The sequence below is a fragment of the Bos indicus genome, chromosome 18, assembly GCF_029378745.1.
Source record: "Bos indicus isolate NIAB-ARS_2022 breed Sahiwal x Tharparkar chromosome 18, NIAB-ARS_B.indTharparkar_mat_pri_1.0, whole genome shotgun sequence".
Lineage (NCBI taxonomy): Eukaryota > Metazoa > Chordata > Mammalia > Artiodactyla > Bovidae > Bos > Bos indicus.
Genome location: NC_091777.1, coordinates 48,447,992 through 48,460,518, shown reverse-complemented (window position 1 = coordinate 48,460,518; position 12,527 = coordinate 48,447,992). Strand labels below are relative to the sequence as shown.

At 50.5% G+C, this 12,527-nt stretch overlaps 1 protein-coding gene across 4 annotated transcripts in view; it reads right to left on the bottom strand.

Annotated features, from left to right (window-relative positions):
- The window catches only part of SIPA1L3 (signal induced proliferation associated 1 like 3), a 253,341-nt gene that overhangs the window by 69,796 nt on the left and 171,018 nt on the right, over nucleotides 1–12,527 (bottom strand). For all 4 annotated transcript variants that reach the window (XR_011561757.1, XM_070771991.1, XM_070771992.1 and 1 more), the window contains 2 exons: nucleotides 4,942–5,518; nucleotides 226–500 (listed from right to left, as the gene is read on the bottom strand). Coding sequence is in view for 3 of the 4 variants with exons in the window: in XM_070771991.1 (XP_070628092.1) it covers nucleotides 226–500; nucleotides 4,942–5,518 (852 nt within the window). In the remaining variant the exon portion in view is untranslated. The remainder of the gene's footprint in view (nucleotides 1–225; nucleotides 501–4,941; nucleotides 5,519–12,527) is intronic.

Here is a 12,527-nt window from a genome sequence, read left to right as displayed (position 1 = left end):
GGACTGGAACGCTACGTGCGACTAAGGAGGGTGCCCACCTCATGGGGCTGTGGTGGGGGCCGGAGGGGACAGCATGCGTGTGCAGAGCTTAGACCATGACCACCTGCGGGAGGGGTTCCACAGATGTTGACTTGGACCCTGATACCATTATCACCACCTGTTGAGGAAGGGCCCCAAGGGCCAGCACCCGGGGAGCTGCTGACCTCTCTGGGGGGACAGACTTACCTCCGGGGTGTGCCGTCGTCGAAAGGCGGGATGATGACCACCTTGACGGTGACGGAGGTGCGTAGCAGGTCGATCATCTGGTCGTGGGTCAGTGTGACCACAGCCACCTTGCAGATCTCCACCAGCCGGCTGCCCTGACGCAGGCCAGCCTGCCAGGCAAACCCGTAATCCTCCACCTCGGCCACCGTCCCGTCATACTTCACGTGGAAGCCCAGCTGCCCCAGCCCGTTCCGCCGCAGGGTCATGTCCACTGTCTCCCAGCCGTTGGTCATCACCTGTGGGCCACACGCAGGGTCCAGTTTCACAAGCTGCTCGGGGGGCAGCGGGGGAGGCTCCTGGGGGAGATTCTGTCCTTTTGAGGCCAAAGACCCCCTCCCCCCCATTCTCCCAGGTGATGTCATGGTACAGGCGTGCAGACACCCACCTCGTCCCAGCCTGGGCTCCTGACTCCTGGAGAAACATGGACACCTCATACAGAGGTGGCGGTCATGAGTCGTGTTCTCCGCATGCCCCCTCCCACCCTCTCTATGGCTGGTGGTCTCTGGAACTGGTTTTGGGCTCTCCAGGTGGCACTAGTGATAAAGAACCTCCCGCCAATGCAACAGACATAAGAGATTCGGGTTTGATCCCTGGGTTGGGCAGATCCCCTGGAGGAGGAAATAGTAACCCACTCCAGTATTCTTGCCTGCAGAATCCCAAGGACAGAGGAGCCTGGAGGGCTATAGTCCATGGGGTCACAAAGAGTCAGACACAACTGAAGCAACTTAGCATGCCTGCACAAGACTTGTTTTGGCCAATGAGCTGTGAATGGGAATGGCATACTGTCTGGGCTGGGGCATTTCATCGCCAATTTGAGACCCTCTTCAGGCCTTTCCCCTCTGCCACGGCCACTAGGATTATTCCAGAGAGCGCCTGTTTGGTCAGCTAGGGTCTGTGAGTTCAGACTCCAGCCCAACCTGAGATGGACACGTGGCATGAGTGAGATAAACCTTTGTTGTCTGAAGCCCTGATGGATACGGTGACTGTAACCAGAGTAAGCTGGAGAAGCCAGAGACCAGAGACCCTGTGAGTTTGTCTAGGCTGGGGGCTCGGCGCCACATTCTTTACTCTAGGACCTTATTCTGCAAGGCAAAAACCCCTTTCGAACCTCCGTCTCAGGCTGTCCCCCATCCTGAAGCCAACCAGACCACACACGGAGGGCCTTCTCTCTGATTTATTCCCCGCTTCACTTGTGGGAGACTTTCGCCATGCTAACGTATGACCATAGATAGGAGAAGCCACTGAACAGAACACCTAGAGCTTCAGCATATCCTTAGGGATTCCCTCCTCTTCTTGGAATAAAAAGATTAACTCGATAAGCTGGAGCTGTTAACCAAATTACAGCAAGATCTGCCTGCCTAAAAACTGCCTTAAGGAAAGCGGCTGTGTAATGGTTGACATCTCCCGTGAGAAGTCATTCCCTGGTTAGAAATGATGCTATCTGATGTACTTATTAGAGCTGCACAGTAAGAATCTCATATCACGAGCCACGCTGTGCATTCATACATTTACACATGTATCCACATACACAAAAATATTCTTTGCAACCCACACAGATGTTCCCGAGTACGGGCAGCAAGAAACGAGTGTGGACAGTGAAGGACTTACCTGAAGATGTGAATACATCTGTTCCAGGCTAGTCTGGACAGTGAGAATTTGGGAGGTGAGGAAACATGTGAAACTAGAACAAAGCTCCATGAGACCAAGTGCCTCCTCAGTGCACCAACCTTTTCTACCCTGTCCTTGAAAACTGCCTACTGAGATCCAGTAACTGATTTCACGGCCCAACTCGTTTACATGTCACTAAGGAATTACTATTCATTTTTTTAATATAGAATAGGCAAAATAGTTATTTTTCAGAAGCCGTATGTTTTAGAGGTAAATCTTGACACATTTACTGATGAAGTGGCAGGATGTCTAGGATTTGTTTCAAAATTATCAGGGGAAGGGAAGGGAGAGAGGGAAGGGAGAAACAAGATGGGCCGCAGGCTGATAACTACAGAAGCTGGTGATAAGTCTAGGGGATCAGTGGGCGAGTTTCTCTACTTTTGTGTCTGTTTGAAATTTTCCATGATTAAAAAGTTAAAACAAACTTGTTTGAAAGGAGAGCCTACAGTTTAGTGCCTCAAAAGAGAAACTCATGACTAGCTTCATCCCAGACCATGGCCTCTGCTTTGGGAGTCAAAACGCTTCTTCCCTTTGAAGTCATCGCCCTTGTGTCCCGTGAATTGAGTTAATAACAGTATCTCCCTCATTGGGTTTTGGGAAGAAATGCAAGGTTGTGCAAGGCTGCAAGGAGTCAGATGGTTGGCCCCCTGTGAACGGCCACTTTTGCTGTCACTACAGACAGCACGTGTGTGTGCATTCAGTCCATGGTCACTGAGTGTCTGCTGCACACCAGACACTGGCCCAGGTGCTGAGGACGCAGCACGTATGTAAAAAGACACATCAAATGGTGGTGGGTGCTACTGTGACAATTAAAGCAGGGAAAGTGGGTGGAACAAGCTCAAGGCCAGGTTGTGGAGGGGGTTTTTACAATTTTGGATAACAAGGCCTCACCGATAGGTGACCTTTGAAAAAATGTATGTAGAAGGGGAAGGAGGCATGTGGGGATGAAGAAGGTGTTCCACCGAGAGGGCACAGGTAGTGCAAAGGCCCTGAGGCTGACTGCCCAACGAGCCCACTCTAGACACAGAAGTCTGTGTTCTTGGAGCAGAAAGAGAGTAATAAGGAGACAAGAGCGACAGACATCCAGGCCATGTAGGGCCTCTCAGGCCACCATAAGGAACTGGGCTTTTACCTGGAGTGGGCTGAGGGGTTTGAGCAGAGCAGGGACATGATCAAGATCCCTCTGACAACCTTCCTGAGAACAGACCCCAGGGAAGCAAACAAGGAGGCAAAGGAGACCAGCAAGGAGGCTACTGGACAGGCCAGGAGGGGCTGCAGAAGGGCAGGAGCAGCAGAGTCTGCCTCCGGGGGGTGCAGCTGACAGACTGGACGTCGGTATGAGACAGAGGAGTGAGGCTGGTGCTGAGGCTTACGATTCCACTCGTGTGATGGGCTTGTTCTCTGGAGACAGAACCCCGGGAGGCCAGGGGAACGAAATCAGGAGCTTGCTCTTAGACGTGCTGACTTCCACAGGCTGAGTAGGCAGTTAGTCATTAGTCTCAAGTTTGGGCACAAACAGGTTTTGGAGTCAGAAAAATCTGGATTCAGATCCCAGTCTGCCACCTACTGGCTGTGTGACCTCTCTGAGCCGCATGCTACTCACGGGTCCAATGGGGATAAAAACAGTGCCTACACTCCACGAGGCCGGTGGAGGGCTGGGAGATCATCGGTCATGAGCACGCAATCAGGGTCAATCATCTTATTCAGCTGATCGACTAATCAGCATTTAATAAACACCTACTATGTGCCAGCCCTGATCTACACAAATGAGATAAGCAAGTGAGCAAAACAGAGGCCCTTGTTCACGGACCTCACATCCTAATGGGAAATCTACACACTAGCTGTTGCTGTAGTTTAAGGCAGGGCAGGAAGTTTGGAGTCAGGGAATCTGAAAGCTGGTCTTTACCAATCCCACCTGAACTCAAGGAATGAGTGCAAAAGCCTAGAAGGGTGAAGAGGGCTGGCTGTGATACTGGCCTCTGGAGATCACAGCCTCTTAAGTCAGGCCAGCTTCCTGGGCAACATAACTCATCCAGTCCTTAAAACTTCCACATGATATGGGATGATCACTGTTCCCATTTTTCAGCTGGGAAAACTGAGTCACCCAGTGGTTAAGGAACATGGTGAGGTGACACAGCTGGTAAGTGGCAGTGCTGGGACTTGAAACCAAGCCTTCTGACTTGAGAACTTGTGTTGTTAACTCCTGTGATATATTGCCTTCTCTATTTCATGCTTGACATTCTGTTAAACCCACTGAGAGCCAATCACTGACCACGTTCCCTCACCTGGGGCTCTGAGGTAGCCTTAGTACTTCTTAGCCCAATGCTTCCTACGACCATTACCAACTAAACTGTCATCTGACTTGAAACCAATCTGCTACCTTTGGTTTGGCAGCTGTCTGAGCCTAAGCTGCCAAGAGATTAGGGTAAGATTTTTTAATCTAGACTGTGAGTCTCTGTTCTTTAATAGAGAATGTTAAATCACTTACATTTATTGTGCTTACTGATGTGGAATTATTCCTGCCACATAATTTTGTTTTCTTATGCTTTTTTACACCCCCACCCCCAATATCCTGCTTCCACCCCTATATTTTAAAGGTCTGGAAGTCTTTCATTCTGTTGAGTTGGCCAAAAAGTTCATCTGGTGTTTTGTTAAGAAGGTACAGAAAAACCCACACGAACTTTTTGGCCAATCCAATATTTTAATTCTTCTGGAAAGTATCCTTACATTTTTAACATGAGTTTAAACATCTAGAGTGAGTAAATAAGCCTTTTGTCCTCTCAAGGCGATGACATGGAGAGCCTCAGATCTTTGGCCCAAGCCTTCCCCAGGGAGAACCCAGGCTGCAGAGCCCACTAGACCCCTGGTGTGTAAAGTGACAATTCTGATTCTCTTAGGGCCGACGAGCGTTCTGGGCCAACTGACCGGGCTCGGGGAGGCACTTCAGTGGTTCCTAAGGCCTCTGCCAGACCACAGAACTGCTGCACCTTGAGGGGCTCTCTCCCTTACCTTCAGTCTCTGGACAATCTCTCTTATGTCCTCCACAGAACCCTCAGAGGCCTTGAGGAAGATATGGTCCCCTCGCCCGTAGAAAATTTTGATTGTCGAGGAGTCTGGGGTCCAGCCGATGACATCCCCGCAGTAGCAGTTGAACACCACTTCCTTAGTGCGTAGGTCTAGGAGCACCACAAACTCGTTGGAAATTCCCAAAATGCAGTCTATCTCTACCCCCTGCGCGTAGTCCTCAGCCGCCACCCTCCAGGCGATGGCCCCGGCGCTGTGCTGCTCGGCGCCTGCCCGGGCTTTGGTCTTCTCCTTCTTCTTGGAGGTCAGGGAAATGAGGTTGAACTTGCCGGTGGAGTCAATGGGTGTGCTGGAGACACAGTTTTCCGCCAGGTCCTTGAGGTACTCCTGGCGGGTCCTGGTGGCCATGGTGTGGAACTTGTCAGACTTGTGTGCAGCGTTCTCGGCATTAATCACCTTGGCCAGTAAGAAGTCTCTGAAGACGTCAGATTTTCGGAATGTGGTTCCACTGGGGATCGGGGGGCCGAAAGGAGGAGCGTCTTTGGATCGGGTCACTGCCATACTGAGGAGGGAGAAATTATTTAGATGGCAGAAAGAAAGGCACTTGAGAGTCCCTTTAGAAACAAAATACACGATCAGAAAGAGGAGTTTCCTTTCTAAGAAAGGAAGTCTACATCTAATTAGTAAGTTGCCAGCTGACTAGACTGGAAACTGGAGAAAGTCTTAGGGCACACATATGCATTTTTACTTCCTGTGCAGCAGATGTTAGAACATCCACTGATATTTAAGGATAATTTTCCTAGCACCGTTCAACTTCAGTTATTCTTATTTTACATACATACAGCCTTGTGGTAAATTATAGTTTTGCAAAGACTCATCCCTTCCTCTCTACCTTTATGGACAGGTACATTCCCGCCCTGTTCACCCTAAGCTTGGTCATGAGATTTGATTTGGCTAATGGCATTCGAGCAAAGGCACAAATGGGCATGTGGGCCAGGCTTGCCTCCTATGTACCCGCCCTCGCCATGAGGTGAACATGCTCTGGGTCTACTGGCCCGGGAGAACGAGGGTGCCTGGAGCAGACACGCAGCCAAGGCCAGCCAGGTCTCAGCCAACCTGCAGGGGAGTGAGCCAAGAAGAAATGATGATGTTTGTGAGCCTCTGACTTTCGGGGTGGCTCGTTAAGCAGTGTTACTAAAGGAAAATCAGACTGATATGGAACATTCTGTGATTTACTTCTTTCAGACACTTGGGTAACACGAACATGCTTTGTAAATCATCTCTACAAAGGTTATTTTGAAAATTCACTACAAGGGGAAGTTAGGATGGAACTCTTTCTACTTTGGTTTTTTTTTTTAAAGATTTTTTTGATGTGAACCATTTAAGAAATCTTTATTAAATTTATTACAATATTGCTTCTGTTTTATGTCTTGGTCTTTTGGCTGTGAAGCATGTGAGATCTTAGCTCCCCAACCAGGGGGTCGAACCCACACCTCCTGCACTGGAAGGCAAACTCTTAACCACGGGACCGCCAGGGAAGTCCCCTACTTTGGTTTTAACTGAGCTGTCATTAGGACAGAAATCATACAGCAACTGAATGAGAAGGTATAAAAGCAATGATCTAAAACCTTATCCCCCAAATTCCTGAACTTCCTCCCCCATTATGCAAACTAGAGAGGGAGAATCTTACTGGGAGGAAAATCCACAGAAAAAGTGGGCCCGTCATCTCCATTCCCTCCCTGAATAGGGGCCTCCTCAGTGACCCTTACATTTGGAAGGAGACTGGGGGCTGCTCCTGCCTGGGAGCTCTGGAAGGAGGGTCAGGAGCCCCCGAAGAGCCCAGAGTCTGGAAATTACTTAGCTAGTAGAAAGAAAGGCACTCTCGAGTCCCTGCAGCTGCTGTCACCACGGCTCCAGTGATAATTTCCTGCTTCCTGTTTCCTCTTTGTGCTCCCTCCCTGGACAGGTCAGAGACTGGCAGTGAGCCCGGGGGAGGGGAAGTGCAAGGGGGAGGGGAAGTGCAAGGCGGAGAAACAGAGGAGAGCGATGCAGGCTCCCCATCCAGCGAGGCTCCCAGGTGGAGGCAGCCTTGAGCTGGGAGGCAGGAGACTGGCTGCTAAGTCAGGTTCAGATCTGATGAATCTCAGTTACGATGCTGCAATGACCAACTCGAGACTCAGTGGCTACAGGGCCACTGAGTGATCTTTGATGACTTCAAAGATCAGGCAGAAAGGCTATCGCACCTGCCAGAGTGAGCACCCAGGGAGCAGGGGAAGACATTTAATTTAAAGGGGCTCCAGGGACTTCTCTGGCAGTCCAGGGGTCAACCCATGGTTGGGGAACTAAGATTTCACATGCTGCGTCATGTAGCCAATTAAGGGGAAAAAAAAAAGCCTCCAGGGATACCATGAGTGAGTTATGCTGTTTACACAATGACAATTAAAAAACAGTATGAGGTACTAAAAAGAAGGTTTTTTTCTTAAAGAGTACTGCATTCACCTTCTATAAAAATGTCAGCTTGTGCTTATGGTGTTGGGGAGAGACTACATACTGTAAGACAATTTTTAAAGTAATGAGATTCTTGATTAAAACCTATTTCATGAAACCTAACCATAGTGTAAGGCTTGTTTGACTCCTGACCCTCCACCCAACTTGACCAGGGCAAGTGTCTGACCAGCACTTCCAGGATGGCCCCCCTCCTTGGACCCCGGGGAGTCAGTGCTCTGGGTGTGACGCTATGAGGAAGAGAAATTAAGCTGGGATCTGAGGCTGAGCAGGAGACAAAGGAAGAGCAGAGGGGAGGGTGCTGCAGGCAATGGGCATGGGAGGTGGAAGACCCAACAGGAAAGAGCACGTGCAGGGTGAGATGCGGCCAGCGCACCAGAGCCCAGAGAGTAAAGGGTGGAAGGCTGGTGAGATCACCAAGGACCAGGCCAGGCAGGGCCTTGACAGTGAGCAAGCATCCTGTATCCTGATTGGGAAAACAAGCACCCATTCGACCATCTGGACCAGCTATTCACCGTCTGCATCCCCAGATCCAGTCTCTGCTATTTTCTGCCCCGTCCAGCGCCCCGGAAGGTGGGTTTCCACAGGCTGTGTCAGCTTCACCCGGTTCCCCCGGCCAGGATACAGGGGAGGGGAGAGGAGAGAGGGTGCAGTCTTTATTTCTCTTCATTGCCTGCCTGTCGAGCTAGGACAGTGGCCGTAGTCCTTGGTCCTTTGCTCAACAGCCACAGCTTCTGAGGGGTGGCCCCTCTCCCAGAGCCATACTTCTCCCTGGTTTCCAGAAATGTCTCCCATCCCCTGTGACCTCATCCCTCATGGTGGGTAATGGCTCCTTGCTATTGCTGGTTCCTGGTGCCTCACTTTCCTATATTGGTGCCTTTAACCTACCCACACCTATTAGTGAAAGCTGCTCAGTCTTGTCAGACACTTTGTGACCCCACTGAGCGTAGCCTGTCATAGACTCTTCTGTGCATGGGATTCTCCAGGTAAGAACGGAGTGAGTTGCCATGCCCTCCTCCAGGGGATCTTCCTGACCCAAGGATCGAACCCTTGCATTGCAAGCAGATTCTTTACCGTCTGAGCCACCAGGGAAGCCCTACCCACACCTATCAGCCTGTCCATTAATCCCTCAGTTAAAACCCTGAGTGGGGGACTTCCTTGTGGTCCACTGCTTAAGAATCCATCTTGCAATGCAGGGGACACAAGTTTGATCTCTGGTCAGGGAACTAAGATCCCACAACCATGGAGCAACTAAGCCTGTCACTACTGAGCCCGTGCGCCACAACTAGAGACTTCGTGCACTGTAACGAAAGATCCCGTGTGCTGCAACTAAGCCCTGACATAGCCAAATAAATTAAAACCAAAAAACCCTGAGTGGGGGGCACCTGCTTCCTGTGGGTCCCTGATGAACACAGGTGCCAGATGGACCATCTGCAGGGATCACCGTGGCTGCCCCATGAAGAAAGGCCAGGAAGGGGCCAGAGAGGGTGCAGAGACTGTGGAGGGAGCTCCTACAGACCCAGGAGGGCCAGGCCCCGTGCTCCCTAGCTCCACAGCCACATCCTGGGAATGTGTGAGGGCAGGTGCCACCCTGGGCTTCGCAGATGCCCCAGGGCTGGCCCAGGTGTTCAGTACTGATTATAGTCATGATTTAGACTTGAACGGACAGACCGAAAAGAAACAGGTTCCTGCCAATGTGTAGGTCTGACAGAAAAAGGCATTTCCTGGGCGAGAGGTGCTTCAAGGCCGCACAAACCAGGCAGGTTTTCTCCTGTGGGAAACCCTGCGGGGGGCCTTGCCTCCAGGCCAGGGGACATGAGATGGCCTTGCCAGTCTCTCCACTCTGATTAATGCTGCCTTCAGACTGGGCTTTGCAGCTGTGACTAGCTGTGCAACTTCTTCATTCAGGACTTGACTGCTCATAGTGACAGATTCTGGCTTCTCCCACAGTCCTGACTCATGCTTTTAAGAATCGTGGAACTGCAAGCTACTGAAGGTTTCTGGACAATCAGAATGGCTGGTCCCTCATTTCCCCAGCAGGAGGAATGGGGTGTTCACAGCCCACAGGCTGTGGGGGTGCTGGCGTGCCATTCAGTACCGTGTTATACAGCCAGGAGATGGTGTGACCACCGTGTCACCTGGTCACTGGAGCTCAGCATTTCTAGAACACTCACAATCATTTCTTCAACAGCTATTTTCCCAGGACCTACAATGTTTGGGTCAGGCATCTGCCTAGTTGCCAAGGCAGCTCTGGGGTCCTTTACATAACAAGGCTGCCCAGCACAGATGTATGAAGGCGAGTGTGACATGGTGTGACCCCTGAGGGAGGCAACAGCCACATCAACAGTTTGTTCCTGGGGCTTCCCTGGTGGTCCAGTGGTTACGAATCCGCCTTGCAATGCAGGGGACACTGGTTCAATCCCTGGTCTGGGAAGATCTCTCTTAGTTGCCCTGGAGCAACTAAGCCTGTGTGCCACAACTACTGAGCCAGTGTTCTAGAGCCCGAAAGCTGCAACTACTGAAGCCCATGCCCTCGGAGCCCATGTTCTGCAACGAGAGAAGCCACAACAACGAGAAGCCCGTGCACTGCAGCTAGAGAGTAGCTCCCACTCACCAGTTAGAGAAAGCTAGTGTGCAGTAACAAAGATCCACCTCAGCCAAAAAATAAAACAAATAAATCTTAAAAAAAAAAACCAAAAACACAACTTAGTTCTTACAGTGTGACAAGTTCTATGACAGAAATGTGTCTAGGGTCATGGGGAGAAGAGGGGACAGGGGAAGGCCTGTCCAGAGAACAGCTGTGTGTGCAGGAGGGGAGAAAAGGGGTTGTGGGAGGGGGCAGTTTGGTTGCATCTCTAACATTTTCTTTCTTCAAAATTAAAGCGAGAGCTGAAGCAAAGACGGCAAAATGTTAACATCTGTGAGATCTGGTGGTGGGCACATGGGTGTCTGTTATTCTCTGTACTTTTTAGAACGTTTGAAATGTTGCATAATGAAAATATTCTGAATTGCAAAAAAAAAAAAAACCAAGAAAGCTTGGTGCGTCAGAACAAAAAGAAACCCTCTTGAAGGCTGGCCCAGAAAGCGCGGAGGTCAGCCGTAGGCTTCTGTGATAAGCCAGGTAGGAGAGGGGAGCTCACGGTTAGAAAGGGGAGAAGGGCTCACCCAGCAGCCTCCTGCCTCTGATGTGCTATAAGGGTGTGTGCACGCATGTGTGCGCGTGTTCAAGAACAACTCTATCTTTGTAACCTCAGGCCTACAGGGAGCCTGGAGGCACAAGCCCGCTGAGCTGGAGCTCTGTCCTGGGAACAAGTGATGGGTGGGGGAAGGGGCCGCAGGCCCTCCACCTGGTGTGCTGGCTCCCAGCGGCAACACACCTAGCCTGGTGGTCCACAACACTTCCTGCATACTGGAATCCCCCTGCCTTCTCTCACAGATCTGGCCCAGAGAAGAAACTGGTCAGTTCAGTTCAGTCGCGTCTGACTCTGCGACCCCATGGACTGCAGTACACCAAGCCTCCCTTCAGCAATTCCCAGAGTCTACTCAAATTCATGTCCATTGAGTCGGTGATGCCATTCAGCCATCTCGTCCTCTGTCGTCCCCTTCTCCTTCTGCCTTCAATCTTTCTTAGTATCAGGGTCTTTTCAAGTGAGTCAAATGAGAAGAAACTGGTAGGCTCTTGGCAATTCCATCGCGTCTACCCCGGGCACCTGTGCACATACCGTTTGGCCCAGTAACTCCACGTTGAGGACCTTACCTAACCCAGCTGTCTGCCACGAGAGTCTCAACCAGGTTATAGGGAGTTCCTGGGTGGTCCACTGGTTAAGACTCAGTGCTTTTACTACCGAGGGCCTGGGTTCAATCCTTGGCCAGGGAACTAAGATCTCACAAGCAGCACAGCATGGCCAAAAGCAAACAACTGCCCCTCCCTCACAAAACTACGTGGAGGGAATGTGTTAATAATAGCACTGCAAGGTGGACTGTGGTAACAGGTGACAGGAAACAACCCTGATACCTGTCACTAAGGCATAGGGGGAGATTCTTAGGCATCTATGTAACGGAATAATACACAGTCATAAAGAAGGGAAAAACGCTTTACAGACTGGTGTGCAAAGTTCTCAAATTCTGCTGAGTGAAAAAATACAGGATGCAGAACAAACAGTGTGTGGGATATGATACCACCTGTATTAAAAAGGTGGAAAAGGAATACTTCCACACATTTGCCTAGGTTATCAGGAAATGGCTAACAGCGGTTGCCTCTGTGAGGGCAATGGGATGATGAGGACTTGAGAGATGAAAGGTGAATTTTGATCTTTAACTTAAAAAAATTTTACCTTTTGTATCTAATTTCAAACTTTTTTTTCCCCCTTTAAATGTAAACTAACATTACTTTGCCAACAAAGGTCCATCTAGTCAAGGTTATGGTTTTTCCAGTGGTCAGGTACGGATGTAAGAGTTGGAGTATAAAGAAGGCTGAGAGCCAAAGAATTGATGCTTTTGAACTGTGGTGTTGGAGAAGACTCTTGAGAGTCCCTTGGACTGCAAGGAAATCCAACCAGTCCATCCTAAAGGAGATCAGCCCTGGGTGTTCACTGGAAGGACTGATGCTGAAGCTGAAACTCCAATACTTTGGCCACCTGATGCGAAGAGCTGACTCATTTGAAAAGACCCTGATGCTGGGAAACATTGAGGGCAGGAGGAAAAGGGGACGACAGAGGATGAGATGGTTGGATGGCATCACTGACTCGATGGACGTGGGTTTGGGTGGACTCCGGGAGTTGGTGATGGACAGGGAGGCCCAGAGTGCTGTGGTTCATGAGGTCGCAAAGAGTCGGACACAACTGAGCGACTGAACTGAACTGAACACTCCCAAGCCCAGGCCCCGGGGTCTGTGATGCTGACCAGGGACCAATGCAGACCTTGGCCCGGGCCCAGGTTATTGATGGGCTGGTTTTCAAGAACCACAGCACTCTCCTCACTCCATATCCAGGGCACTTTCCATCTGTCCTGTGGGGGCTGGCCATGTTCTCCGATGAGACTAGTGCTTGGGGAGGACACTGAACAGG